A 27,623-nucleotide genomic window follows, 5' to 3' on the forward strand; every position below is an offset into this window, starting at 1 on the left:
CTTTAGTCTAAGGAACATTCGGTCTAGGCATAAGACAAGAGATAACTGATGCATATAGGCACCATACTGATATAATGCTACAGCACTGGTCAGCAGAACAGGCAACAAAATTCCTGATCTCTTTCACACCCAGATAGATCATCACTTACATCCTGACATAATATTTTGACTTAAAAAATGCCTGTATGTTATGTGTACCATGTGCATATGATGTTATTGGAATACTTGAGTTGTATTGACAATGCAAACTAAACAGAAAATGTAGTCGCCACCTTGCTAAATCATGTGTACTTTATTGCCTTGTTAGATAAAGCTGCCCCTTGGCAGCCTTTCCCATCATCTTTGTTTTATTAATGAGTAGTTTTGCCTTGCATTTTGAAACAGGCCGTTCCTCTTCTGGCAGACCATGCTTTCTGGGGATGCTAATGCTGGTTGTGTATAAGATAAGTGATGACTCTCAACATGGGAAAGATGTGTAAGTAATTTATGAATTACAGCCTTTTATAGGCTATTGAACAAACACATCCAACTGCATTAGAAGGAGATTACTCAGTTAAGTATTTTTAAAAGAAATTCTTTTCTTTTTACTTGCATTTATAGAAGCAGTCTAGTCTAGCCCGGGGTCTCTTTCACCACAAAATGGTGACAAAAGGGAAATTTTGTTGGGTTATTTCTGGTGTCTCTTCTGTTTAACCCTTTCATTTTGATCGTGGACATGCTGGTGAAATAGAAGAATTTTTGGTGTGCTTCAGCATAGCAAGCCTGTAGTTATGAGACACGTGACTGGGATGTTTAAGTTATTCTTCTGGTTCTGAGAACAAGATTAAAGACTGTGTGTGAAATATAGTTCCTTTTGACATTACTGGACAAACAGCTGTTGACTTCAGTAGGTCCAAGTCATTGCTCTGTCTACATACTTGCTTTATAACTTAATTTATGATAATGAAATGTGGTTATTTTCAAAGAAAATATATAAACCTCGCCTAACTAGTGTAGCATTTTGTATTTTACTTTATTTGTGAAATTAATGAGAATTGTTCGAGCAAAATTAAAGCAAAGGCAAGATTGGAGGCAGTATAGCCAAAATCTAACCCTTTAGTTTTGAAGAGATTCTCAGACAATAAAAGCTTGGAAATGTTGCTGCCTAAATTAGTCAGCTTGGTTGGGGAGTTTTTCAAAGACGTGAAACCCCTGCCCAGATCCATTTGATGAATAGCTTATAATAAATAGGTAGATTGGAATCATCTTGTAAACAACTTCATGTATGTAGTTCAATAATTGCAGTACAAGAGTTTCATTTTCTCTTTTTTTTTTTTTTTTCTCCACTTGGATTAGTAACAAGATGAGGCAGAGTAAGAAAACAAATGTATGACTTCATTGGAAACTTGCTAATGTTTGATTTTTATTTTTTTTTTAATGCCCTTTAACACAATTACTACGTTAAGTGTTGGCTGGCAAAATAAATGGAAGAAATATGTCTATTATCAATATTTTTAATGATTTTTCTCCTATCCCTCTTTTAGGGTAAAATTACACTTAAAGCATATTTTGTGTAGTTCCCATTTTTACTTTCAAAAAGAAATTTAAACAGCAGTCTGATAAATAAGATTTTGAGTTTATTTTGATGCCATACAACCACAAGGGTTGTGTTCTTAACAGACCTTGGGAGTCATTTCCCTTGACTTCTACTACACCTGTCAGTCTTATATAGGCAAATCTGTGAGATCTGAATACTGCAGTGCTGCTTATTTAGGACACATGTGTGAAAACTAGGGAAATTACAAACTGAGATCTTTATAGCTGGTACCCACTTCTCAACAGTGGACTGGACTGAATCACAGCATTTGTTGAAAGATTAATATTTTGATTCAGATTTCATTGCTTAGCCTCATCAAGATGCTATTGTATGTCAAATTGATTTTAATGGGAAACAAGCCTTTTCTCAGTTATCTATTTTTTAGTTCCATAATTTTCTCTGCCCCCTGTTTTCACCATTGATACTTCTTTGCTTTCCTCTTGTGAATTCTTTCACTTATGTTGATCTCTCTTCCATCTCAAAACTACAGATTTCTTGTCCACACCATTTGTTTCCCCATTGCCTTTTCCATGTGACATACTAAATTACTCACCTCTGTAAAAGTCAAGACATATGGTGTCTCTCTGCTATAGAGCAGCCAATATATCTCATTGAACTGAGCTGTTGATTCTTATTCTATGTTGTGTTATTTCACCTTTTAATACTTCTCTCTCTGAAGAACATTCCTATTCATTCATTCAATTCCTATTCATCTTTCTTTACTCTGGTTGTCATTCTAGGACCATGTCTTCCTTTCCTCACCTCTCCAAAAAGTCCAGATCAGCCCTGTCTTTTCTCCTTTATGTTGTTGTGGCCACTGTGACTCCCTGTTGTTGCCTTAGCTATTTTATCACGTTCTCTGTTAAAGGATTTGAAAGCTACTGCAAAATTTGGAATAGTAGTTAAAAGTAGTTGCAGTAGTTGATAATAGCAAACTTCTAGCAGGCTAGTGTTGATTTTGAGTCTTCTTGAGATGTGAAAAAGGTAGAAAAAGTAAGAGTGGAAACGACACAGTATGTATGGGAATCTGTGCTTGAATCGCATGGTTTAACAGTGCGTGCTCCAAAAGGTGTGGTGCACAGTCGAAGATGACTTCTTTTGCAAGATCATCCTTGTAATAAGAGTTACTGTTTCCAGAAAAGACACTTTCAAATGGGAATATCCCAAAGCTTAACCACTTAAGTATCTTGTGTTCTTGTGGATGTTTAGTTCTGGGCATTTCGACCCTTTTGGAAAATCAGAGCATTCTTGTCCATATGTGATGAGGAAGTATGACTTGCAGACCTGATTTCTTTCTTTTATTGTGGTCAACTCTAGGCCTTAACAAATTAGGCAGTTGCCTGGGATATAGCAAAACAGCCCTGAGTATGTCCTGAGATGTCCTCAGGGCTCCTGTCTATCCAGCTGGAACAGACTTGCTTTCTGCTCTCTCTGTTCCACTGCTCAGAGAGGTCTGCGGTGCCAACACAGACCAACCTCTCCCTAGTTCTCACTGAAAAAAATATATGAAGTGTCCAGCATAAGGCAGAGAACAGGCACATTCCCTGTTGCTGTCAGTAAAGGAGTAAGAAGGAGAAGGCGACACACTTTCCCCACCAGCGTCTTCCACCACCAACTCCCCCCCTCCCTTCTCTATCCCATTAGCCCACATTCTCTTCCTGCCCAGCCCTCCAGCGCTGCCTAATCTCATTTACGTGGGCTGCTGCCAGTTCTGCTGGCAGCTGCATTTTCTTGGCCGCTGTTTTCGGTGAGCGAGCCGAGAGCGCCGAGGAGGAGGAGGGCTGCTGTGTGGCGGAGCGGCAGCAACAGCAGCAGCACCTTTGACGTGCCCGTCCCCCACGTGACGGCCGCTCCATTGCGGGGAGGGCGCTGAGCTGCTGCCGCTTCGGCAGAGCAGGGGAGAGCCGCAGCCTCGGCGGCGGCGGCGGCAGCACCACTAGCAGCGCCTCCGCCCGCAGTGCGTGTGTGTGATGAGCGATCACCGCGTCCCTCCGCCCGCTGCCGGCTGACACCGACCGCGCGGGGCGCAGCAGGAGGAGGCGAGGAGCCGCGGCCACCGCGTAGTGACCTTGGCCCAGGAGGTAAACGAGCCGTCGCGCGGGGAGCCGCGCTCCGCGCCCCTCCGCGCTCCCGGCACGGGCGGCGCCGCCGTCGCTGTCCGTGGTGCTGAAACAGCGGGCGCCGCGCCGGGCTCCCTGCCGGGCGAGCCCGTTCTCCCGGCCATTTGCCGCCGAGACGCGCGCACCCACGGGCGGGCAACTGCGGGGGTAGGGCAGGGCGAGCCGGCGCCGTGGACGGGGTGCAGTGAAGCCCCCAGGCGAGGGATCTGGGGGGCAGGGGAAGGCTTTGGAGGTAAGCGTTTGGAGTAGAGCTCAGCCCTCCGGGCTCTCCGCAACCGCCCCGGTGCGGTCTGTAGATGGAGCGCATTCTTACACCTGCGTGCAAAGCCGGAGCTACGGCATGATCTGAGCTCTTGCTTAGTGCAGCTCCCGTGTGACCGGGGGGGAGGGCAGAGAGGAGACGGGGCTGGCGGTGGAGCCGGTGTTTTGCAGTGAAGTACCATCAAAGTAGGTGAAAGCAACTGTAAACGTTTTCTGGCTTGTTTCTTCCTTTCCCCCCTGTCACCTGCTTCCCTCCCCCGGTATATGTGTAAGAGCACACAGGTGCTGGTGAATTCAAGAGAAGTTTAAAGCGTCTGTTTTGCTTGTCATGTGTGTGAGGGTTGCAAAAGTTACTGTGGCCGGAGCCATGAGGAGAGGGCACTGCTGAATACATAGTCATGGGCCGAGTCACTGCTCCCAAACCTGAGGTCTGGAAGATGCAGATCATCCCTCGGTGAAGCCTGTGCAGGGGAGGAAGGAGTGCTTTGTGAGGAGGCGTCTGCATGATATGGTTGTTAGTGGTATGTCAGGGAGCTATTTGGAGTGACAATTCATTAACGTCTAAATTAGATTAACATATTACATTCATTATTTACAGGCAAAAGAGAGTAATGACAGTAAATGGTGAATTAGTAGCTTTGCTTCAATGTAAATATCTGTTGAGTAAGAGCATATACTGATTCTGATAACATGTTAGTAGAAAGTCAGGTCCATTAATCATTGAGGAAGGAAGGAGACCTGAGGCGATGTCTTACTGAAATCACTTTTGCCTTTTACAGTGCAACGTTCAAAAGCGGATCAAATTTGTGGGACATGGCACAAGGAAATAATTATGGGCAAAGCAGCAATGGGGTGGCTGATGAATCCCCAAACATGCTGGTGTACAGAAAGGTAAGCCTTTGTGTTTTTCAAAAGCTGAGAAAGGGACTTCAGGAAATGGTGAAGTACTGGACTCTTTTGCCTAGCAAGTGAGGCCGTTATTTTTGCTGTTTCTCTCCAATTTCATGAATAGATGCTGCTGCCATGCTTTGCGTTGAATGGAACAGTCTGATTTCAGAGCATGATCACCTGCCACTAATTTGGAATGTTTTGTGTCTGTTGACATTTGTGCTGCCTAATGCAGTTTAAATGACATGTGCGTAGTAGATCTATATCCCAGGTACTACTAGTGACTTCTGTTTTGAGAAATGACTGGGTCTGTTGTTTTAAATGGTAAAATATGCCCCATCGTGTTCAGAAACAGTTGGTTTTCAATTTGAAATACTTGATGCATTTCATTCACTTTCTGCATTGATACCTATGATATGTGATGGTGGTGATGTGCCAGAGACTGGGACATGTTTTGAGTTCAAGTGTTCACCTGTCAAATCTATTTGTAAAATGAATTCATGTATTTTAAAGCTAAATATTAACTGTATAATACAATATTCTGTATTTCTGTCTCTGGGCAAAGGTTTTCAGAGTGCAGGGAATTCAGAACCGTTAACTTATTTCATATGAGGGGAAAAACTGATTAAAGATATTACTTATCTGCAGTCGCCACAACTTAAAAAAATCAAACACATACACTCCAGGGATTCTTTCTGGGAAGGATTTCTAATGTAGTTACTCTAATAGCGTCAATATACAAACTTGCAGACATTGAACTCCAGTAGTGGGGCTTATTTAGCCACTGTGCTTTCAGTTAAGTGACAGTAAATGCTTGGGGATTTTGAGATGCGTTTATAAATTTATTTTTTTTATAAAGCTTTAATTGCATTTCTCAAAAAAAGAATAACAAAATAAATTTTAATGATAAGGGAGAAAAATAACTTTGCTGTCACAAACTGAAATACATAATTATGCAACTACTTGTTTATTCCTGGAACACAGTGCTTTCTAACTTGTTTGTCGTTGTTTTTATCAGGTGGAAAAAAAACCAAAATTTTTACTTTGTTAGAGGTATTGACTTTTTGCAAGTTAACTGTAATAGAAAGCATCTGATATATACTCAGTTTAGTCTTTGAGGTGAACTGAGGTTTCATCAGTAACTGTGGTAAGTATTCTTTTCCCAGAAATTAAAAACAAGTCTCAAAGTACTATTGTCAGTTACATTGCTGATTTTCAGTTAGTTGGTCATACTTTCTATTTTGAAAAATTAGGCTCTTTTTACATATGGGAATGAAATTATGAACTTAACCATAGTTATCCACCTCTGTAAGAATGCACATCTAGAAAAATACGGGGTTACCTTGCCATTACCACCACAAGTGTGTTTCAAAATGCAATTGTATGCATGAATTTATATGTGAAAATATGGTGTGTATATTCAAAGCAATATACCAAAGCGTATATGGTTCTTCATAGGTTTTTGATCTTTCTAAACAGAATCTTTCTACATTTGTTACGTACTTCCACTCTGAGAAAGAAGTTTTTTCTTAGCTTATTTAGTATACGGAGTGGGAACATGGAGAAACAGTTTCTCTTCTCTTGTGGTGACTTTGTCTGAGGAACTGGTTGAGTTTGTGACCCATTATATTTAGTGTGACCTCATGTCAAAATTTAACATTGCCCCTGAGCAGCCTCCAGATTGAAATGGAACTGCTGAGGCAAGTGATGAGAATCCTGGTGATGCAGAGGAAACTTGAAAATGGGGAGTGGGGATAGGACACAAAACCTCAGCTGTATGCCCAGCAAATCAAAGTATCAAACACCTTTTCAGTTCTCTGTAAATCAGCAGTAAAGGGATAATACCAGTTTGTGTCTTCCAGTGTAGCAGTGGTCCTTCTCATGTTGTCACCAGAGTGCAAGCGGTGCATTGAGTATTAAAATTCTGAAGAACACTGACCTTCTACAGCATTGCCTGCCATGTTTATTTTTGTACATGTCAACTTATTTTCATAGCACAGTGAATCAAAAGATTGTTTAAACTTGTTCACACTGGTGTTAAGAGTACAGAAAGAAAACTAAGTAGTCCTTCGATTGGCAGTATTCAAGGAATAGGCAACAAAATAATAGATAACGTTTTTAAGTCACCTGCCTTCTTCTGCAGTATGATACTGCTGTAATCAAATGTGTTATAAATTCTGTGTCTAGAACATAAGAGGAGGATAGGTAGAAATCATTTCACTTCAGAATATATAATCTCTGAATATAATTCTTTAATAGCAACAACTAAATCACAGGATTCCTTGTAATACATTTGAAAACACAATACTTCTCTGTCTGTCATTGTGTTGGAAATGAAAGCACTCTGCATGGTGAACAAAGAACTAGATCTGCCAGCTTCACGAAGGACTTTTTTTATTTTTTGGCCAACTGGAAAAGTATTAATAGTTGTTAGAAAAAAAAAAAGTAAATGTGCTATTGGCTGGCTTCAGGAGAATGAATGTGAAGTCTTGTATTTTGAATAACATTGCTGAAATCCACAAATGGGGAAATGCTTTCTTGCAGTAGCTTATGTGACATTGATGCATGGAATGGCACACATTTTTTGATATGTGTACCTGAAAGGAACAGGTGAGACATCTCTTACTAGGTGTGTTAACAAAGAACTAAAATTTGGCCATGCTGAGTGATGACCGTTACTTTTTCTATAAACCACAATTCTGTAGTCTTCTGTAATCTGGTAATTCTGATAGTCTGCTGAATTTTCAGACAGAATCTGGACTAAGTATGTTCTAAACTACATGGAGTTACAGCCCTGGATTTCCTAAATCCTGATTCTTTCAGGAGCATTTTATAGGAAATCCTTTACAGAATGAAATTCTGATGTTTACAAATTCAGTATGTAAGGCTTGTATTATTATAGAATCATTATTGCACTTCAAGTAAATTGCAAACTCTTTTCTATTTTTTTCTATTTTTTAAAATTTTATTTGGTTTGCGAAGAAGATGGATTATCAAATTGTAACCTGGAGTAATACAGAGTGTAGATAGCCTGTTATTCTCAGAGTAGCTAGTATTCATAGAGGAGTTTCATTGTGTTTTGCTTTCAGATATGAAATATATGTTTTTAAATCAGCATAGGATAATTAAATATTCAATGCATGCATACCTTAGAATTACTTATTTGAATCTGTGATGGAAAAGACAGCAGCACAAATAAATATTTCCTTATATCATTTTTACACTGCCTTTTAAGATGCTTGTGTCAGTGTTTTAATGCCTTGGGGAATACTTTTTATTTTATAGAATGTCAGCTGCATTATTCTTTTTGGCTATCAGCCTAATTATAAACTAATGACATGTGACACATCGTTGTTACTGACATACCTTAGAAAAAGTCCTGAATTCTTCTGTTAGTAGCCTGAGGCAAACATGAAAAATGTAAATCCCCTGCTTTTACTTCCTCTTCAACAGAGTCCATTCCAGTCAGCAATTAAAAGAGATAAGACACTAGAATCCATAGTATTTTAACATCACAAATTGCTCATACAGAAGTCTAGGTGTTAAAGAAAAAACTTGGGATGTAATATAACACCCATCTCATGCAGCTTTTCTAAGTTTCAGAGCTTGACTTGTCTTTTTTTTGTTTGTTTGTTTTTACTCTCATGCATGGCACAAATAAAAGGATAAGAGTTGTCTTTGAGGAACTTCCATTTTAGACATGCTGCTGGTTCTGCTAAACCTTTGTTTATCTTTATGGTCTGTGCTTTGCTTACTTTTTTTAGTCAAACATATGCTGCAAGGATTAGGAGTTCTAATTTGTAAGTTTAATGGTTATTGTATTGCTGTCTGAACTAGCTTCATTTGAGAGATGATAGCTTTATTTTGTAGAAATAAGATTAGCCTTGTCTGAATAGTAATATTCTTGTGACTGAGACTTTGATTCTCCACCTTCCTCACTGCCCCGAGTGTTAAAATAGCTTTTGCCAAAGCTGATTAGAATTACTAACAGTTGGGGCTTTCAATGCTGTAATGAAGATAATGAGGTGTTTGTTCTGTTCCTGTGACAATTGTTGAAGGTCATATATGCCAGTACTCATGTATAGCAAGGGCTGAATTTGTAATTTCAAGCTACTTCTTAGTTTACCTTGATCTGATATTCGTTATAGAAACTACGCCTCCAAAGAGTGATACTTACCAAATGTTGTTGTAAAGGAGCGATAGCCATGCAGTGACATTTGAGGAAATAGTGACCACCATCTTCTAATAACCGTTCTCCTCTCCTCTGCTTGTTTTAGAGATGACTTCCAGTGTAGTGTGCAGATAATACTGTGTTCTCTTGTGGATTTTATCAACTGCTCCCTTAAAAAAAAATTGCTGGAAGAAAATGATATCACAGATAACTGTCTTCCTTAGAGCCTGGGAGACTAAGGAAGGACATGGTAGGTGGGATTTTTCTAAGTGCTGTCACTCACTTTGATAAGAGAAGAATCAGTCTGATACTATGCATTTCTGAGTATGCCACCATAACCTATGCAAGCACCTTGCTCCCTGTGTAAACTACTGAGTTTATTACTACATTGAAAAAGCCAGGATACTCTAAGGTACTAGAGATAAGTGTTTTTTTGTGTGCGGTGTAGTTTTTTTGGGTGTGTGTGTTTTTTTTGTTTTGTTGTTGTGTTGTTTTTTTTTTTTAAATTTTATTACAATATACTTCTACATTATGCAGTTTCTTCTTCTGAGAAGAAGAATGGTAGTGTTGCAAGACTTGGATGCTGGTCTTGGTTTTATTCCAGCACTCATCAGTATAGAATTGACAGAGAAAGGTCCACATTTGTGGACCTCAGGAGTTACAGCTGTTGGAAGAACAGAATTTACCTTGCTATCCAGTATGAACGTTATGAGGATATTGTCATAGTTACAGAGTAGTTGGCTGATAGTGAAGTAGGCTATTATGCAGGTAATATTTAGAGGGCAGGAACTTAATACTGAAGGACAGATGAGTTGCTAGATACTGTGGAGTCCCTTTCATGTGGTGAGACTTGCATGTTTCCCTGTACGCTGTTGAGCTCATGTTTTGTGCTACCCCCTGGACAGTGATTCACTTTGATGCTGTATCCTCTCCTGGAATGGTTATTGTTAGTACTAGGTGTAGCATGTATGTTTTGTCATCATTTGTGATAAAAGCAGTATAAAGGATTTGAGCGTCTTCACAACTATACTGAACCACTGAAAACGCCAAGAAAACCTGATTAAAAATACGTCCATCTGAGTCTGTCGGTGGCTGTATCTGCAAAGGGACACCTGCCCTGTATATTTGCTTTGGTGATTCCTGCTGGTATTCTCCATCCTTTCTGTTCCCCTCTTCCTTCCACTAGGTGTAGAAATGTATCAAGTGATATTGCAGTGAGAGGTTTACTGCTGCTTACTGTTCTGAGCTTGATGTGCTCGGATCACTGGCATTACTGTCAAATCCAAAAACCCCACAGAATTCCCTGCCACCATATTACTTTCTTTCTCCATCCCACATGTGCCGTCTGAAAACTGTATGTGCCTGTTTTGATTGTGCATTGTCATTTTCAGTTTCTCTGCTTCTTTCCTTTGAAGCAGTCTACATTTGTAGCTATGGAAACAATGATGCTATTGATAGTGACGTGCAATACGGAGTCAGAAATTGTTTGTTTTGGAGTTTTGAGTTTTGTTTTCTTTTACCTCAGACTTGCAGCATGCTTTGTGGACTGCAGGAATTTTCATAGTAACCTCTATCATAACATAACATTTGACAGATTCCCACCAAAGCTGATACGAACTATAATGAGGCCACATTAAAATACTTGCATTTAAATACAACTTGTTAATTTGCAGTTATTTTCCCAATTCAGGAATCACAAACAAATTGAAGCACAGTTGTAATTTTTAATATAGAAAGCACTATACCAGGTTCTTCAAATCAGTCTGTAAATGCTGCTAAAGGAGAAGAAATTGGGCTTATGAAGTCCATTTACAAATCTAAATCCCAGGTCAAGCCTAGAAAGAACAGAATAAAGTCATTAGCAGAATATGTTTAATTGTTTTTTACATGCTATAAAACTTTTCAAAGTCTTGGGGAAAGATAAAGACTGCAGATATGTAATTATAGTGTGAACAATGGCTGGTTTTCAACTATATCTCTAAAAAATAAAGCTTTTACAGAAGAGATGCATATAATTTTTCTCTGTGTTACAGATGAGTAAACTGAGGCATGACAGTGACATGTCAGAGCAGTGAAAAAGCTAAAATCCCTTCTTTTTTTTTTTTGTTTTTTTTTTGGTAAAATGGAGCAAACTTTTCGACAGTAGAAGGAAGCCATTAGGGCTGAGCTTGCAAAATACTACCTGGGATGGCTTCCATTATTCCTTTTTTTTTTTTTTTTTTTTTTTTTTTTTAAAAAAAAAAAGGGAAACATTGCAGTAGTAGAGGGAAGAAGTTGGAAATGTAGGAGGATACCTTTTGTCAATTTTGATCAAGGCCAGAGAAGTCTGGATTTTGATAGTGGTCATATGAACCTTACAAAAATGAATAAGGGAAGAAAACTTTAAGGGTGAGATTAGTAGTAGTAGGAGATTGACCACTTTAGAAAAATGTGAAACTTCAAATGAAACTTTGAGGTGATAGTGCAATGGAAAAAAAAGTACATGTAAAATTTTCCATGATGAAGGGATCAGCTAAGAATTTTGGTTTTGGTCTTGATAGCCACCATAAAATAAAGTTGGAGATAAAAATGATAAGCTATTTATTAAAGTCTGTGTTGGTTATAAGAGCAACTGGAATATATACAGCAAGAACGAGGTTGTCTGGGAAGCCACAGGGGGTGTTAGTCCTTGAACTGTCTGAGAAGCAGAGTTGGGAACTGGAGCTTCGTCTGGAGAGTGAGAAATGCCTGCCATTAGTGCAGGAGAGCGGGCTGGCCAAGAAACAGAGCTGTAGAAACAACTGTAGGATCATCTCATAAGGCCATTCTAACTGTTAATGAAACTTTTACTAGATAACATACAGACTTCTGAACTGACAGGGTTGGGAGCTTGGTATTTCGACTATTTAGTCTCGTAAAATTTGGGGCCTGTTTTGTGCTTGTGTGTGTGTGTATCTGTGCTTAAAAGCTTCCTTTGTCTGATGCTGCTATGGATCTCTCTTGATTTCTTTGTAATGCTCTATGTATCTCTGAGAAGACAGCTTTATGGACTGAGTTTCAGAGAAGCCACTTTATCTGTGAAGGTGATCAGGGCATCAAAAGCCAGAGACATCATTCTTGCTTTTTCTTACTGTTGTTACCTGCTCTTCCTTTAAACATACTTCTGGCTAAAAGTTTACGGCTGGAACTTGAGAGATGACGCTGTAAGGTATATTTTATCCATATTTTTCCAATGAAGATGTCTGTTTTTCAAGATTTTTATAATTGTGCTGTTTCTACATATTTGAGGACATCTTTGAGAGCCATTAAATTACATTTGAAATGTATTAGATGCACAGTGTCATTCAAATGAGAAATCCTTTGGGGAAGTCTAAGAATTTACCATGTTGTATTCATATCAAAGATGCGCTGGTTTAATTCTTAAAAACCTTAGAAAGAGCCAAATAGATCCCAAGGACCATCCAGATAGAAATTTATCCATCACAGTGAAATCATCGTTCTCCTGACATTCTTGTAGCGATTTTACCAAAACCATGTAAAATGGGAATTTTGAAGCTGTATTAACTCTTCTGCATCACTTCTGCTGGAATTATGTGTTTGCTTTCTTCTTCCTTTGGCCTGTGCTGAATCCTCTTTGACTAACGTTGTGTGAAGTTCTAGGGAGGAAGGATTGTGCCACAGAGGAAGAGACAGCAAGCACAGAGGATCTCTTCACAATGCAGTTCAGATGTACAAGGATTATCTAGCTGAAAGAGAAAATTGCTTCCTATAGAAGCAAGAATTTTTTTCTTTCTGTTACAGTTATTCTTGATGACATAGATGGTTTTATGATATGAATGTACATGTGTGTACATGCATACGCACTTACGGTATTTCAGTAGTCTAATCTAAGAGATTGGCAGTTATAGATATCCCCTCAGCAGTGCAGAGTCCTGCTGCTGTGGGACAAGCGGTGGCAGCAGGGTGGGTCTGCTTTCATGATCATTACCGTGGGGTCAGGAATCTTACTGTCCTGTTGCTTCTGTGGCCGTTCTTCGTTGTTAATTAAATAGCAATTCACAACAAAAAAAGAAGCTATACATACATCCCCCGTGGAATTTATTTTGGAAGGAATATTATGCCAGCCAGCCCCACTTTTATTGTAATCCGATTATTGATTCATAATTGATCATAATTGAATAAAAATGAGCAGAAATCTTGTATCAGAGGGCATTTAAATATATAATGGTTTTTGAAGTATCTCATGTATAGGTTATAACACTATTGTACTTAATCTTCCACATTGTAAAAATGAATTGCACTGAAGTATTTTGAATAGCTGTTATTTAAGGAGCCCTAAATTCTGGTGGAAAACCACAGTTTTTCTGATCTACTTTTATATCAGGATGAATAAGCAGTTTACTGAATGCCTTTTCAAAGAAAGACATATTAGTGCTTCGTAACACCTACACTTCTCTGAACTACAAAGTGTAATGGGTATGAATCGTCTGTGAGCTAGATTCTGCCCTTAGATGTAGATTCATGGCATCTCTTGATATCAGCAGGAGCCATACAATTACATTCCATATAGAATCAATATCAACAAGAAGAATGACAAAGCTTAATAATAAACCCTCAAAATTACACAAACTTGAGGTAGGTATTTTGTGGTAAGTATTCTCTTTATGTTGTACACTTTCATCTGTATGGAGGAGAAAATATAGAACACCTTGTGGCAGTACCACAAAATCCCTGCTGTTGGCATGTTTAGTGCTGCAGGCATATAAGTGTGGTCTGAAGAATAAATTTAAATTGTAAAACAGGATGACTTCCTAGTTGCAAATGGAAAACGTAGTGTATTAATAATGCTATCATACAGGGCTATTTTAAGGTTTCTGTATGGCTTGAATAGTTTATTTTAGCTGTGTCATTTGTAAAATAGGTGGCCTGCAGTATAATTAAGCTTATCTTAGTGAAATTCTGTGAAGATCAACTTACTTTGTACAGAGTACCTTAAATTTGTTGAAGTACTACATTAGATGGTAAAGTACTGTGGTGTTAGGAATGCAGTTTTAGACAACTAGAATACTATAAACAACAATATTACTAGTTTTCAAATGTCTAATTTTTTTTAAGAGTTACTAAGCAACCACAAATCTCATTCAAGTCACTAGGAGCTAAAGGTTTTTAGAACCTTTTTGTCAATCATGTCTGTTACTCTGTGGAATCATCGCACTACCTGAATGAAATTTAAATTCTGGCTCCTGTGGCCTGGAGGGAACACCAGTGTCCAACAGGGCAGACGAGCCATACTAATGCCCAGTATGGTTAATGCATTGGTTTGGTTTCTAAGAGAGAGGAGAGAAATACCTTTGGCTTGTTTGAAACAGGGATAAATGAAATAGTGCTTTATCTGTGCTCATTTCTCAAAAATGTATGAGAATAGTATATCTGCGATAGGAAAATCTTTTCAAAGTTTAAGCAGCTATTTTGTTCTACAGACAGTTGTGACCTGAAGCACTCAAGTTCATTTATAGTGGGGGGAAAAAAAAACAGTTCTGCTCTTGCTTTTTCTTTACCATCAACTCCACTTCTATAGCATTGCTTTTGGATGCTGAAGTTCATGTTCAGCTGTTTGCTAAACACACTCTCCTGTTCTTTTATTGAGATAGTGTTTGTATCTCGTTTTGAGGTATGTTCAGAAGAAAAGTGTGTGGACATGTTCTGTTTATATAGCTGTGTTTTTATTTATTTGTGTTGATGCATCTGTAGTTGTCATGCAATTAACCTTTTAACAGAAAGTTTGGTCAGGCAGGCCATAGCCAATGCTATTGTCTCTGGATTCCTCTGGTTTACATTTTTTTTCTGTTGAGAAATTGAGGGCTAACTTTGATTCCAGGACACTGGAATTGTCAGTGCTTTCTAGTATTCCAATGTTTAGGAGCTTTCGCTTTATGGAAAATAAGATGTGTTGTACAGGTGTGAATGTGTAACTGTGGATTGCTTCTGAAGGTTTTACCTTTCCTTCCAACTCACTGATGTCTGTTATCTACATAAATGCTGAAATGTCAGTTTGTGTTGTCTGGAAGAGTGTTAGCACAGGACTTCGACTTGCCAACTTTTTTTTTTTTTTTTTTTCTTTTTAGATGTATTGAAGACCTAGGCCTTTCTTGCTTTCCCTTCAAACAGGAATTATACCTTCTGTGTCCCATGAAACAGTATCTTTAAGTAGATCATTTTATGGGGCTTATTCTTGGTCACTCTTGGCAATATTAAGGGACGTGGAGTAGGTTCAAGGACAAAACACTGCATGTGAGGCACTGAAAGAAAGATATTTAGCTTCACATCATTCTGTCACTTGCAGTATGTTTGTCTTCATGTGACTGTACCACCAATTGCTCTGTCCGGTGAATATGGCAAAATCAGGAGGTTGAACGAGACCATTAGGACTGTGCAGGTGCTTCTGGAAGTGGTGCCGGAGATTCACTAGGTGGTGCTCTTTCCCCTGGGTAATCAACAAACATCCCACAGAGGTTCTGAGGGGGATTCTCTTGAGGAAGGAATGAATGCTGGTCTTACAAACAGGGTATTCCAAGCTGTCTGTTGATGTTGGTGTCCTGGTCAAACTGTTGATCGGGTCTTTTGATGGTGGCTTTAATTCATTGACGCTTGTTTGCAGTTTCCAGGATGGGAAGCCTCTACTATCGCGTGTTCATCAGCCAGCCTAAACACTGCTGTTTGTTGCCTGCACTCGTGTTGCACACAGGATGCTGCTAGGCTTAGTGTTCTGTTGGCAAACTGAAAAGATAATTTTTGTGCATAGATTTTAAAGATCTAAGTATAAAAGAAGAAGTGGCAAAGTGATCTAGGGAAACTAGTAAGAAGAGACTGAGACTAGGTAATTTCCATTTCCCCCTCAATGCGTGGAATGGTCTTTGCATTACTTTCAGAATAGTATTTGAGGATCACCAAAATGGAAGTGAAGCTTGCTACAAATTCACAGTCATTCACATGTTTTGGTCAAAATGTCAGTGTTCTTGTTCTTTGTAATCTTGACAGGCCTTTAGCAAGAGGAAGTATGTTTCTGTATGTTCTCACTTTTCTCCCTTGTCCCACCTTTTTGACCTTTTCATATAATCCTTATAGACATGGTAAATGGATTTTAGCTGAGCAGTCCACAGTTGACACGAATATATTGGCATCAATTTAAGTTTTAGCCATATCATCAGTTACAGTTAAGTATTTTTGTCCTATTTTGCAAGCTATCTTGAATAGTACTTACAAGATGGACTATTTACATGATGATGTATTAGCCAGTTAGACTTCAGAGTGTTTCTAGAATCGTTCAGTGTGTTGGGTTATTGCACTGTGACCCGTTACTTGGGACGGGTACTTTCTTGAACATTTGAAGCATATAGTAGATGCAGTTGAGGGGGAAAATGTGTGTGTCCGTCCCCCCCCCCCTTTCTTTTTTTAAAGCTAAACTAAATTATTTGCTATTTAACTTGTAGAAGTAGAGGTGAAATTTTACTTTATGTGGCTCTAAGTGCAGAGTAACTGCTGTTATTAGTCATGTTATTAAGGCTAATTCCTTGAAAAGTAGTACCGCATGGTTCCTGTGTCAGTGAAATGCTGCAGAAGTTCTTATGCAGTGATGTCCTGGTGGTAACGTGCTAGAGGTGTGAATTCCAGCTTTTTTCCACTGAAGTAGTGGACTTGGCAGCGTTATGTTTACATTTGGAGTCTGTGATCTTAAAGGAATTTTCCAACCTAAATGATTCTATGATTCTGTGTAGGCTATATTGTAGGATGAATTAGATGAAACCTTATGTGTTGTTTTTATTTTCCATTTTCCCTTCAAAGAAAGTAAATGCCATGATGACTTTTGAATGAATTGCCCTTCAACAAGCTGAATAAGTTTTCATAATTGACATTTCAATTGTAACATTAACTATTAATGCAGTGAATGACTTCTGACAAGTGAGAATAAATGAGATAATAATCATTAGCCAGCGTAATACCTTTTTCCTGAAGGAAGAGACAGATGATATCTTGAGGATATAATCTGCATTAGAACATGGTGGAAAAGCAGTGGCAGATAGCATGTTACACTCAAATGCAATAGTAGCCATAATTTTTGCTAATGCTACCATGATTTGTGATGAGTGGTCTGTTTCATCACTCATCTAATCTGTCAGATCTCAGCTGATTGCCTCCCTTTAAGACTAGATGTGATCATGCAGAGGGGGACTCTGAGTGTGGGAGAAGGAAGGTTAAGTCTAGGTTGTGCTGCTGAATGATTTTGAATAAATCACTCCACATCAGACAAGCTGAAAGTCGTACAGGCACTTTGTGCTTAGCTCCTTAGGATGCATATAAGTATTATTAGTAGGTATTATTTTAAATAATACGTGAAACAGCATTTGTCTTAAAAGTAAACAATCTCTCCCCACTTCTCTGAGTAGGAAGATTGGAACTGCAGAAACAATGCACTGCTGTAAAAACTGTAAATTCCTCATGACTGGAGAATTCTTGTAATATTACCAGGATGCGGTTTACTTAAGAGAAAGGAGAGTATCTGTAATCAAGTATTGCATTTAAAATATTGGGCAGTGGGAACATAGATATGAATCGTGGTTCTGTTGTCCTGTTTGACAAAATGGTAGTAATTTTGTGCCTCTTTGTAATTTGGAGATAATTCAGATGGATTATGAAGGGACACTGAGTATAAAATTAATTATATTTTTGGATAGTGTATAGTATAGTGATGGCAGTATTGCAACAACAAACGTTGCCTTATTTTTCTGATACACCTTTTTTCCGGTTGTTTTTCACAATTCCACTGTGATTCATTACAGATCTTACCCTTGACTTTCTGACTAACAGGTTTTATATCCCTTTCGAGTGAGGTTTCATCAGCCCGGAGAACTTTGTCTGACTCCCAGTGGAGTGCTGAGTGGAGATACAGTGGCTAAATCTCCACATGGTATGCTGATAGTACACTTTCTAGAGTCATTGCTTCTGTTTCTTTACCTGTTTTGAATTCTTCTGTGAGTGATGACAGAGGGAAAGGAGATGTACATGACCTACAGTACAGGCCCATCTGTGAAGACCAGATGGCATCTGTAAAAATTTTTCCAATGATTTGGTTATTTTCCCTTCCATTTCCTGTAAATTGTCTAGGGGAAACTCATGTGCTGAAACAAGCAAGAATAATGGAAGTGCTGACCTTTATTGACAGAATGGCATTTTGTGCTTTCTAACCACTGCAGCCTTATCTCACTTCTGTAATGCCTATAAATGCTGTGTTTGAAATAAGTAATGCCTATAAATGCTGTGTTTGAAATAATATGTAATTCTATGGAATACAAACACAGGGTTTTTTTCGTGCCACTGAGACCAGAGAATATCTGTAACTAAAGTGGTGTGTGTCAGCCATGTTTGTGAGATTTGGCTTTCCAGCAATATAAAACGAGTCAGAACACTGAGTAAAGTATTGTGGCAAGTGTAACTAAAGGGACATTAATCCACGCTATATTTTCCCTAAGCTTTAATTTTTGTAACAGATACTGTAATTATACCTCTTAGCAATATATCCTAACATTCGCTGTGCTGAAGCAGAAAGTCTGGTCTTTCAATCTTCATTCATATGGATAGTGTGAGTTTAGTATGAATAGTGATGATTTCAATGAATGTGTGTAGCTTTGTACACAGTATTCCTGTGAAACATGAGCAGACCTGCGAAGTAACTGGCTTATTTGTTTCTTTTCCTTGTCAGTCATGTGGTTTGTTTTTTTGTTTTTGAGCAAAGGGAGAGAGTCATGTAGAAGAAAGGCTATCCTGTTAAAAATACATGTTCTCTATAGAACTGCATCAGCCAGTTTGGGCATTTAATAACCATTATTACTTAGATCATTTTTTCATGTAATATTTTGTTGAAGAGATTCAAACACGTTCAAATTTTTGTCAAATATTACTTCTGAACTAGCAACTCCCATGTGTCCCCTCTTAAAACTGTACAGCATTTCTTTTTGGAAGTCTCTCTTCATTTACCTCTTTTACTAACAACTGTGTGCTCTGGAATTATTAGCTTTGCTAATGATATAAAATATTTTCCTCACTTTGGATTAGTGTCCAGTTTCTTTTCCACTTTTCATAAACTTTTATCAAGTAACATTAGAAGCATCTTAGTGTGTCACTTCTAAAATCCATGTTACTAAACCAATTTATTTGTCAAAAGCATCTTTACCTCTCAGAAGCTGTGAGGGTTTTTTGATTACAAATGGCAGTTCTGGAGTTGTAACACTAAAATCAATATGACTTCAAATTGTTTTATTAGAATGTGGCTCTCTGCTAATGAGGTTGAGTCATGGTCCTAGACAATGCATGATTTTAAGTCTGATGCCATGTTCAGTTTTGTGGTGTTTCTGGCTGTGTCCAAGACAGGCATATAACAAATTACAATTTGAGACTGACCAACCTTTTCCTTCTGAAATCACAAAAACTTTTAATGAGCTATCATACATTTGGTTTTGTGCCTTTAGTTCAATTTTCACTGCTTCAGTTCAGTATGGAAATCTAATAAAAACTTTTTATTAGCATATTTTTATTGCATTGAAATTTTAGCCAAGTTCCCTGAGCAAGGAACCAAACTAAGCAGCCCATACACTTTATGTGGGCTAAAGAAATGCACCTTATATGCAGAGCCAAGATGTTTTTCATATGCTAGTTAAAGTATTAGCAATCTAATCAGAATTGTTATTCATCCAATTAGAACACTCCACACAGATAGACACTCACATGTATAGCCCTAATTATCCAACTATTGCTAATTACAAATATTAATATAGTTAAAACTGACACACATGAGCTGTTTAGTATCTGTTTCTTTCTCTGGTGCTAGGCTCAACTTTTCTAGGCTCCTTAGGGTCCTAAGGTCAATAGTGCTGAGTTATCTTCTAGAAGGATGGTGAAGGATCATCTGCATCCTGATGGAAAGAGTATGATATTGATATTGAATGTTTCTTCCGCATTGCTCTTGGACACACTTGTGTTTATTGTTTTGTGTTTGCTAACACAGTTGTGTTGCTTGCTCTTTCTTTATTGTTCCCTGAGTTCCATTTTATATCTGAGTTTTACTATATAAGATATGTTTTACCCAGCTCCAAGGTTGTGTTCCTTTACCAGGAATTTGATGATACATGATTTGTATTTTTAGCCCCGAAGCCTGGGTATCATCCTGTGCCAGTACTGTCAAACGTCTCTACTGTCATCTGCTGCTTGAACTTTTGGGGGCTTCTGTTACAGACCGCTATCTTTCTTCAACAACATTCAAGCTTCTTTAACATAAGTAATATATTTATCAGCACATCCAGGTCACCCCCTGGTATTAGAGTCATTGAATTGTTCACTGTGCAAAACCAATGATCCATTAGAAAATCTGTGTATCTACAGATACACATAGATATCATGTTTTGGTAATTACTTGCTGTTAATTTTGCTGGTGTGTTACCAAAATTTCCTTGTAATAGTTTTCACAGTAAAAGACAAGTTAGTCTGGTTGTAGATATGAAGGACTTCATTTAAAGCTTCTGAGTTTTGCCTTTTCTAAAGTAATGAGAGACAAGATTTGTCTTATAAATCTTACATAGTCTACAATCTGTGGACCACAACATAACAGTAAAACGGAGGTAAATATAACAGGTCAAATCTGCTGAAGAAGGAATTCTGTCCATGGCTGTTATCCAAAAAGAGTCACTTGTACAGACTGAGACTGTTGGTGAGTGTAATCTAAGAGGCCCCATTAAAAACCATGACCTTTAGCAAACAAGTGATTATTACCCCTGTCTTCCACTCAAGTCTTATAGCTGATGCCTGACTTTGCAGCAGTTTGAACTTTGCGATCATCTTAAATGAATGCAGGAAAAAGACCTTATTAAATAAAAAGCAGAAGCAGAATGATTTTGGACATAAATTGAACATCCTCTTGGATTAATGACACTTACAGTATTAATCAGAGACCCTGGAAATCACAGTTGTTGATGCTCAGAATAATTGAAGCATCTCAGCTGACAGTCTTGATGCTCTTCAGTTGTGATATACATGAAAGGCAGTTTATTTGTGCCTAACTTTTCCTGTGTTTCCAAGTGTGGTATGTCATCAGTGACTATTTTTAAAAAAGGCAAAGAATTCCAATTCCATTGTGAGAGTGCAAATATATATATATTTTATATTAATCAAGCAATATTGCTGTGAAAGCTACAACTCAGTAAATCAGCTAACAATTGCAAGTGATATTGCATAGAGGTGCTATGCTGGACCTTGGTCTCACAAACAAGGAGGAGCTAGTGGGGAATCATAGAATAGTTCGGGTTGGAAGGGACCTTAAAGATCATCTAGTCCCAACCCCCGTGTGAAGGGGGTTGGAACCCTGTGAAAGGTCAAGGGCAGTCTTGGCTGCAGTGACCATGAAATGTTGGAGTTCAAGATCTTTAGGGCAGTGAGGAGGGTGCACAGCAAGCTCACTACCCTGGTCTTCAAGGATCTACTTGATAGAGTACCATGGGATAAAGCCCTGGGGAAAGAGGGGCCCAAAAAGCTGGTTAATATTCAAGGACCACCTCCTCCAAGCTCATCCCAACAAAGAGGAAGTTGGGCAAAAATGCCAGGAGGTCTGCATGGATGAATAAGGAACTCTTTGATAAACTCAAACACAAAAAAGAAGCCTACAGAAGGTGGAAGCAAGGACAGGTAGCCTCGGAGGACTACAGAGAAATCGCCTTAGCAGCCAGGGGTCAGATTAGGAAAGCCTAAAGCCCTGATAGAATTAAATCTGGCCAGGGACGTCCAGGGCAAGAAGAAAAGCTTCCAGAGGTACATCAGAGGAAGAGGAAGATTTTTCCCTTAGTTGAGGAGGACCGGGTCAGAGACCACTTGGCCAAGCTGGACATTCATAAATCCATGGGCCCTGACGGGATGCACCCGCGAGTGCTGAGAGAGCTGGCAGATGTTATCGCTAGACCACTCTCCATTGTCTTTGCAAGGTCATGGGGAACAGGAGAGGTGCCTGCGGACTGGAGGAAGGCTGACATCGCTCCAATCTTCAAAAAAGGCAAGAAGGAGGACCCAGGGAACTACAGGCCGGTTAGTCTCACCTCTGTCCCTGGGAAGGTAATGGAGCGACTCATTCTGGATGTCGTCTCCAAACACATAGAGGAACAGGAAGTTATTGGAAGTGGTCAGCATGGATTTACCAAGGGCAAATCATGCCTGACCAATCTGATAGCTTTCTATGATGTTATAACGGGTTGGCTGGATGAGGGGAGAGCCGTAGATGTCATCTACCTTGACCTTAGCAAGGCTTTTGACACTGTCTCCCATAACATCCTCATTAGGAAGCTGAGGAAGTATGGGCTAGACGAGGTGACAGTGAGGTGGATCGAGAGCTGGCTGAGTGACAGAGCTCAGAGGGTTGTGATCAGCGGCACAGAGTCCAGTTGGAGGCCTGTAACGAGTGGTGTCCCTCAGGGGTCAATACTTGGACCAATTTTGTTCAATATATTCATTAATGACCTAGATGAGGGGACAGAGTGTATCCTCAGCAAGTTTGCTGATGATACCAAGCTGGGAGGGGTGGCCGACACTCCAGAGGGCCGTGCTGCCATCCAGCGTGACCTGGACAGGCTGGAGAGCTGGGCAGAGAAGAACCAAATGAGGTTCAACAAAAGCAAGTGTAGGGTCCTGCACCTGGGAAGGAAGAATGCCAAACACCAGTATATGTTAGGGGCGGACATGCTGGGAAGCAGCTCTGAGGAGAAGGACCTGGGGGTCCTAGTAGACAGCAAATTATCCATGAGCCAGCAGTGTGCCCTTGCCGCCAAGAAGGCCAATGGCATCCTGGGCTGCATGGGGAAGACTGTGGCCAGTAGGTCGAGGGAGGTCATTCTCCCCCTCTACTCTGCACTGGTGAGGCCACAACTGGAGTACTGTGTCCAGTTTTGGGCTCCCCAGTTCAAGAGGGACAGGGAACTACTGGAGCGAGTCCAGCGAAGGGCAACCAAGATGATTATGGGACTGGAGCACCTCCCTTATGAGGAAAGGCTGAAAGAGCTGGGACTCTTTAGCCTGGAGAAGAGAAGGTTGAGGGGGGACCTGATTAATGTTTACAAGTATCTAAAGGGTGGGTTTAAGGAGGACGGAGCCAGGCTCTTTTCAATGGTTCCCAGTGACAGGACAAGGGGCAATGGGCACAAGCTAGAACATAGGAAGTTCCGTTCAAATACACGGAAAAACTTCTTTACAGTGAGAGTGACAGAGCACTGGAACAGGCTGCCCAGGGAGGTTGTGGAGTCCCCTTCTCTGGAGATTTTCAAGACCCGCCTGGATGCAGCCCTGAGGGATGTGCTTTAGGCAATCCTGCTCTAGCAGGGGAGTTGGACTAGATGATCTCTAGAGGTCCCTTCCAACTCCGAAGATTCCGTGATTCCGTGATCAGTGATAAAAGGAAGACTAGGGAAAATATGGGTCCACTCTGGAAGGAAACAGGAGACTTGGTTACCCAGGATATGGAAAAGGCTGGGGTACTCAACAGCTCTTTTGCCTCAGTCTTCACCTGCGAGGGCTCTAGCCCCACCGCCCAAGTCACAGAAGGCAAAGGTGGGCCTGGGCAAACCTCATGAAGTTCAACAAGGCCAAATGCAAGGTCCTGCACGTGGTTCTGGGCAATCCCAAGCACAAATACAGACTGGGTGGAGAATGGATTGAGAGCAGCCCTGAGGAGAAGGACTTGGGGGTGTTGGTTGATGAGAAGCTCAACATGACCCAGCAATGTGTGCTCACAGCCCAGAAAGCCAACTGTATCCTGGGCTGCATCACAAGAAGCATGGCCAGCAGGTCAAGGGAGGTGATTCTACCTCTCTACTCCACCCTGGTGAGACCCCACCTGGAGTACTGCCTCCAGCTCTGGGGCCCCCAACATAAGAAGGACATGGACCTGTTGGACTGAGTCCAGAGAAGGGCCGCAAAGATGATCTGAGGGCTGGAGCACCTCTCCTGTGAAGACAGGCTGAGAGAGTTGGGGTTGTTCAGCCTGGAGAAGAGAAGGCTCTAGGGACACTTTGTAGCAGCCTTCCCGTACCTAAAGGGAGCCTACAGGAAAGATGGGGAGGGACTGTTGATCAGGGAGTGTAGTGATAGGACAAGGGGTAATGGTTTTAAACTGAAAGAGGGGAGATTCAGAAGAGAGATTAGGAAGAAATTCTTTACCCTGAGGGTGGTGAGACACTGGATCAGGTTGCCTAGAGAAGATGTGGATGCCCCATCCCTGGAAGTGTTCAAGACCAGGCTGGATGGGGCTTTGAGCAACCTGGTCTAGTGGGAGGTGTCCCTGCCCATGCCAGGGGAGTTGGAACTACATGATCTTTAAGGTCCTTTCCAACCCAAACCATTCTATGATATTTATGGAAGCTCTGTTAGAACCAGATGTCTTCTTAACTACTGCAACCAATGACTTCTGTTTGTTACTTCTAGGCAATAGAAATGGAAATTCTAAACAAGAAAAAACCCCTCAGTTTATTTTAATCATAATCTACGAGAGCCTTTTTCGGTTTTGGCTTTCCATATTTTTTAATATCTTGAAGTACTCACCAGACTGTGCTTCAGATTAACACAGTCTTTGATTGTCTGTGCCTCACTATAAAGGGAAGAGAAAGTACTTTTTATCTCACAGCATGACAAATTGATATTTTTTTTTTACAGAGTACTGTTGGATCTTACAGCTTAAAGGTGGTGTGGTAATGTCCCAGATCTATTTCCATTCAGTGTTCTTCAAATGGAATTTGCAGTTTCTGAATTTTGTCTTTTTTTTTTTTTCTTTCATTCACACAAAGGTAAGGAGAATGTTTGATACATTATTTCATTACTAACTTCAACTATACTTCCTCAAAGGAGGTGTGTTTATTTTCTTTCACTTTTGAATTAGTTTGAATTCCAGTTTTTAAACTGAGTTGCAATACTGCACAAATTTTTGAAATTATTTCTATTACTTCAGTACATTTTTTTATTTAATGTTTTTATAATAGAGGAGCTATGTGGGTGATTGAAAACTAAGCTGTACATCCTTGGTTTTGCTTTGAAATATGTGTTCAAATGTGGGTCTCATTAGTGCAGGTGTGCTTAAAAAATTATGTAATTTTTACAAGCACTAATCTGTTGGATGAATTGATGAATTTCCATGTTCAGGCTACAGCATGTCAAACAGCATGTGGCAATGTTATCATATTATTTTATTAGGTGAAATTATCTTACTGGAGAAGAAATAAATTACCAAAAAAGCTTTGGCTTTTGTTACACAGATTTGTGGGATTTGAACTGGTTCTTATTCGCAGTTGCCATAAAGGTCTTGAGTGTTGTTCTGTTTGGGAGGTTCTTAAGTTTCAAAATTATATTCTTTTTCAAATGACTCTGTGAAACCACTTGCAATCACCGTTTCAATTCTTGGTCATTGTAAGCCTGGAAATGTTGTAAATATTACGTGTGGGTACTTGTTGGAACAAGCATTCCTGTGACTCTGAGGCTGATTGCTGTAAATACATAGGTCAGTGTATGCTTGAAAGAGATCTACTATTCAAGACTATCCCAGTTTTAGAAAAAATAAAAAACTTTAAATAATGATAGTTCAAAAGCACAAGATCCAAATACAGTGGTCAAGTCTTAAAACTGCTAGAAAATGTTTTGGCACTATATATAGGAAGTATTCTTAACTACAGTTAGTAGAAATTAATAAAACACTCTTCTGACTGCATAGCCACGACTATCTGGAATTTGACAAATATGAATAACATTGTGTAGGTCAGAGTAAGTTAGATGATCTTTAGAGGTCCCTTCCAGCCTTAACTATTCTAGTATTCTATGAAGTCATCTGAAGTGTGTGTGTGTTTGTGTGTGTGTGTTTGTTTGTTTTTTTCAAAGCCTGGTTCTCTAAGTCTTAGCAGGAGACTTAAGAGTGTTGCACAGCATTTATGATGCCAAACTGGTTGAGGCGGATCCATTCATTAGTAGGACTACATGACTATGTATTTTTAGAACCTTCCTGTAGTTCAGTGAAGGCAAACTGTATGTAATTTGTCTTTGATACAACAGCTAGCAGATGCAATTTACTGTGCTGCTGAGTTGACTTTTAGCATGATCTGGTTTTATAGCTCCTCTTGCGCTGCAGAAGGTTAGGCTTAGCAGCAAAACAGACAGGGCTCTAAGCTGGTGGATACAACAGCTAAGGGTGTGGATTTGGAGATTCCTTAATTTCCTTCTGAAATAATATCAGCACTCAAGGAGGTGGTGAAATTGAGTGCACCAGAGGCAAATTTTTTTGTTTTGGTCTAAGAAAATACAAAGCAGTTCATGACTTCTAGTTGGATCGGGGTTTTTTGTTGTTTTTGTTGTAGTTGTTTTTTGGTTGGGGGGGGGGGAGGTTGGTTGATGGAAGTGTCCATCATGCAACTGCCTAACTATAATAAAATTTCTTCCTTTTTTCCCAGGTGTTAATTGTCTGCGTTTTGTAAGCTAGGCAATACAAATTTTACTCTGAGTTGGTATTTTCAAACTGACTTTTTAAAGGAATTTTAATAAAATTGTGCTTTGTTTATTGGCTATAAAACCAATTTTGATAGTTGATAGTGATCTTCATTAGTGGTACTTTCATATGGCAGCACTTGTCGTTTGATGACTTTTTTGCAGGTGTGCTTATTAACATTAAATTAGTGGTTGATGCCATTCTAATTTGTCAATATACTGATCTTAGGCTGTGTTGTATTTATATTTAACTGCCTGCTTTACCACTGATAAGTATCTATTGGCTTGCCTGCTTACCTGCACATTACTCTGTTGATATCTCCTCTTATCTTGTATCTTGTACTCTTGCATTTGAGTCAATTTATTCCAAGGACACAGAGTACTTTTCAAGTCATTTAAACACACAGCAGGAAGATTATCCAGATGATAGTTTCATCATTGATTTTTATAAAAGTCTGTGAGGTACACGATTAAAATCTAGCTGCAGCTAAAGAGATGCATTTGAAGAGATGAGCTTTAAATTTAGAGGGACAATAAACAGTTTTTAGCCTCTGTTTCTATAAACATTTCTGGGTAGTTTTTGGTGGTTTTTTTGTTTTTTGTTGGTTTTGTTTTTTTTTTTTTTTTTTTTTTTTAAGCAGCAAATGGTTCTGAGAATTCTTTTTGGATACCTTTTTGGGGATGTGGGAAAATGGATAAGCTTTCTAGGTTTGTGGGCTCTTATGTAGTCTATTTTGTGGCACGTCAAAAAGAGGTCAAAACACAGGCCCTTATGAAATTATATGTTTCTCTTTATGGTGCTTTACCTTTACATTCAAATTTCAGGGGCTTATGTGGAAGCTACCCTCAGTCTTTGATTTACTGTATAGTAGTTCTCATGTACTTTTGGTATTATGCAACCTCATCTGTAGCATTCTCTCACTCATAACATCATTTCTTCAAAAGTTTGTTTTTCTGTTTCATGGTAACTTGTCAAATTGATTTATATTTTGTTTAGTCATCCAGCGGTAATTCAACATTGAAAAGCTGAATGATTTCCTCAAAAGCAGCTGAAAATTAATGGAAATGGAGAGTTTTGATA

The 27,623-nt window shown here is 39.4% G+C and overlaps 1 protein-coding gene across 18 annotated transcripts in view; it reads left to right on the plus strand.

Annotated features, from left to right (window-relative positions):
* The first annotated feature begins 3,249 nt into the window (after positions 1-3,249).
* RGS7 (regulator of G protein signaling 7) overlaps positions 3,250-27,623 on the plus strand; it is a 261,529-nt gene continuing 237,155 nt past the window's right edge. For 9 of the 18 annotated variants that reach the window (XM_074579998.1, XM_074580004.1, XM_074580005.1 and 6 more), the window contains exons 1-2: positions 3,250-3,657; positions 4,737-4,848. In XM_074579998.1, the coding sequence (XP_074436099.1) occupies positions 4,771-4,848 (78 nt within the window). In that variant the 5' untranslated portion in view covers positions 3,250-3,657; positions 4,737-4,770. Of the gene's footprint in view, positions 4,144-4,736; positions 4,849-27,623 lie in introns of all 18 variants that reach the window. The other 9 variants (XM_074580009.1, XM_074580011.1, XM_074580014.1 and 6 more) reach the window with 3 other exon arrangements.

This window comes from Larus michahellis, chromosome 3, assembly GCF_964199755.1.
Source record: "Larus michahellis chromosome 3, bLarMic1.1, whole genome shotgun sequence".
NCBI lineage: Eukaryota > Metazoa > Chordata > Aves > Charadriiformes > Laridae > Larus > Larus michahellis.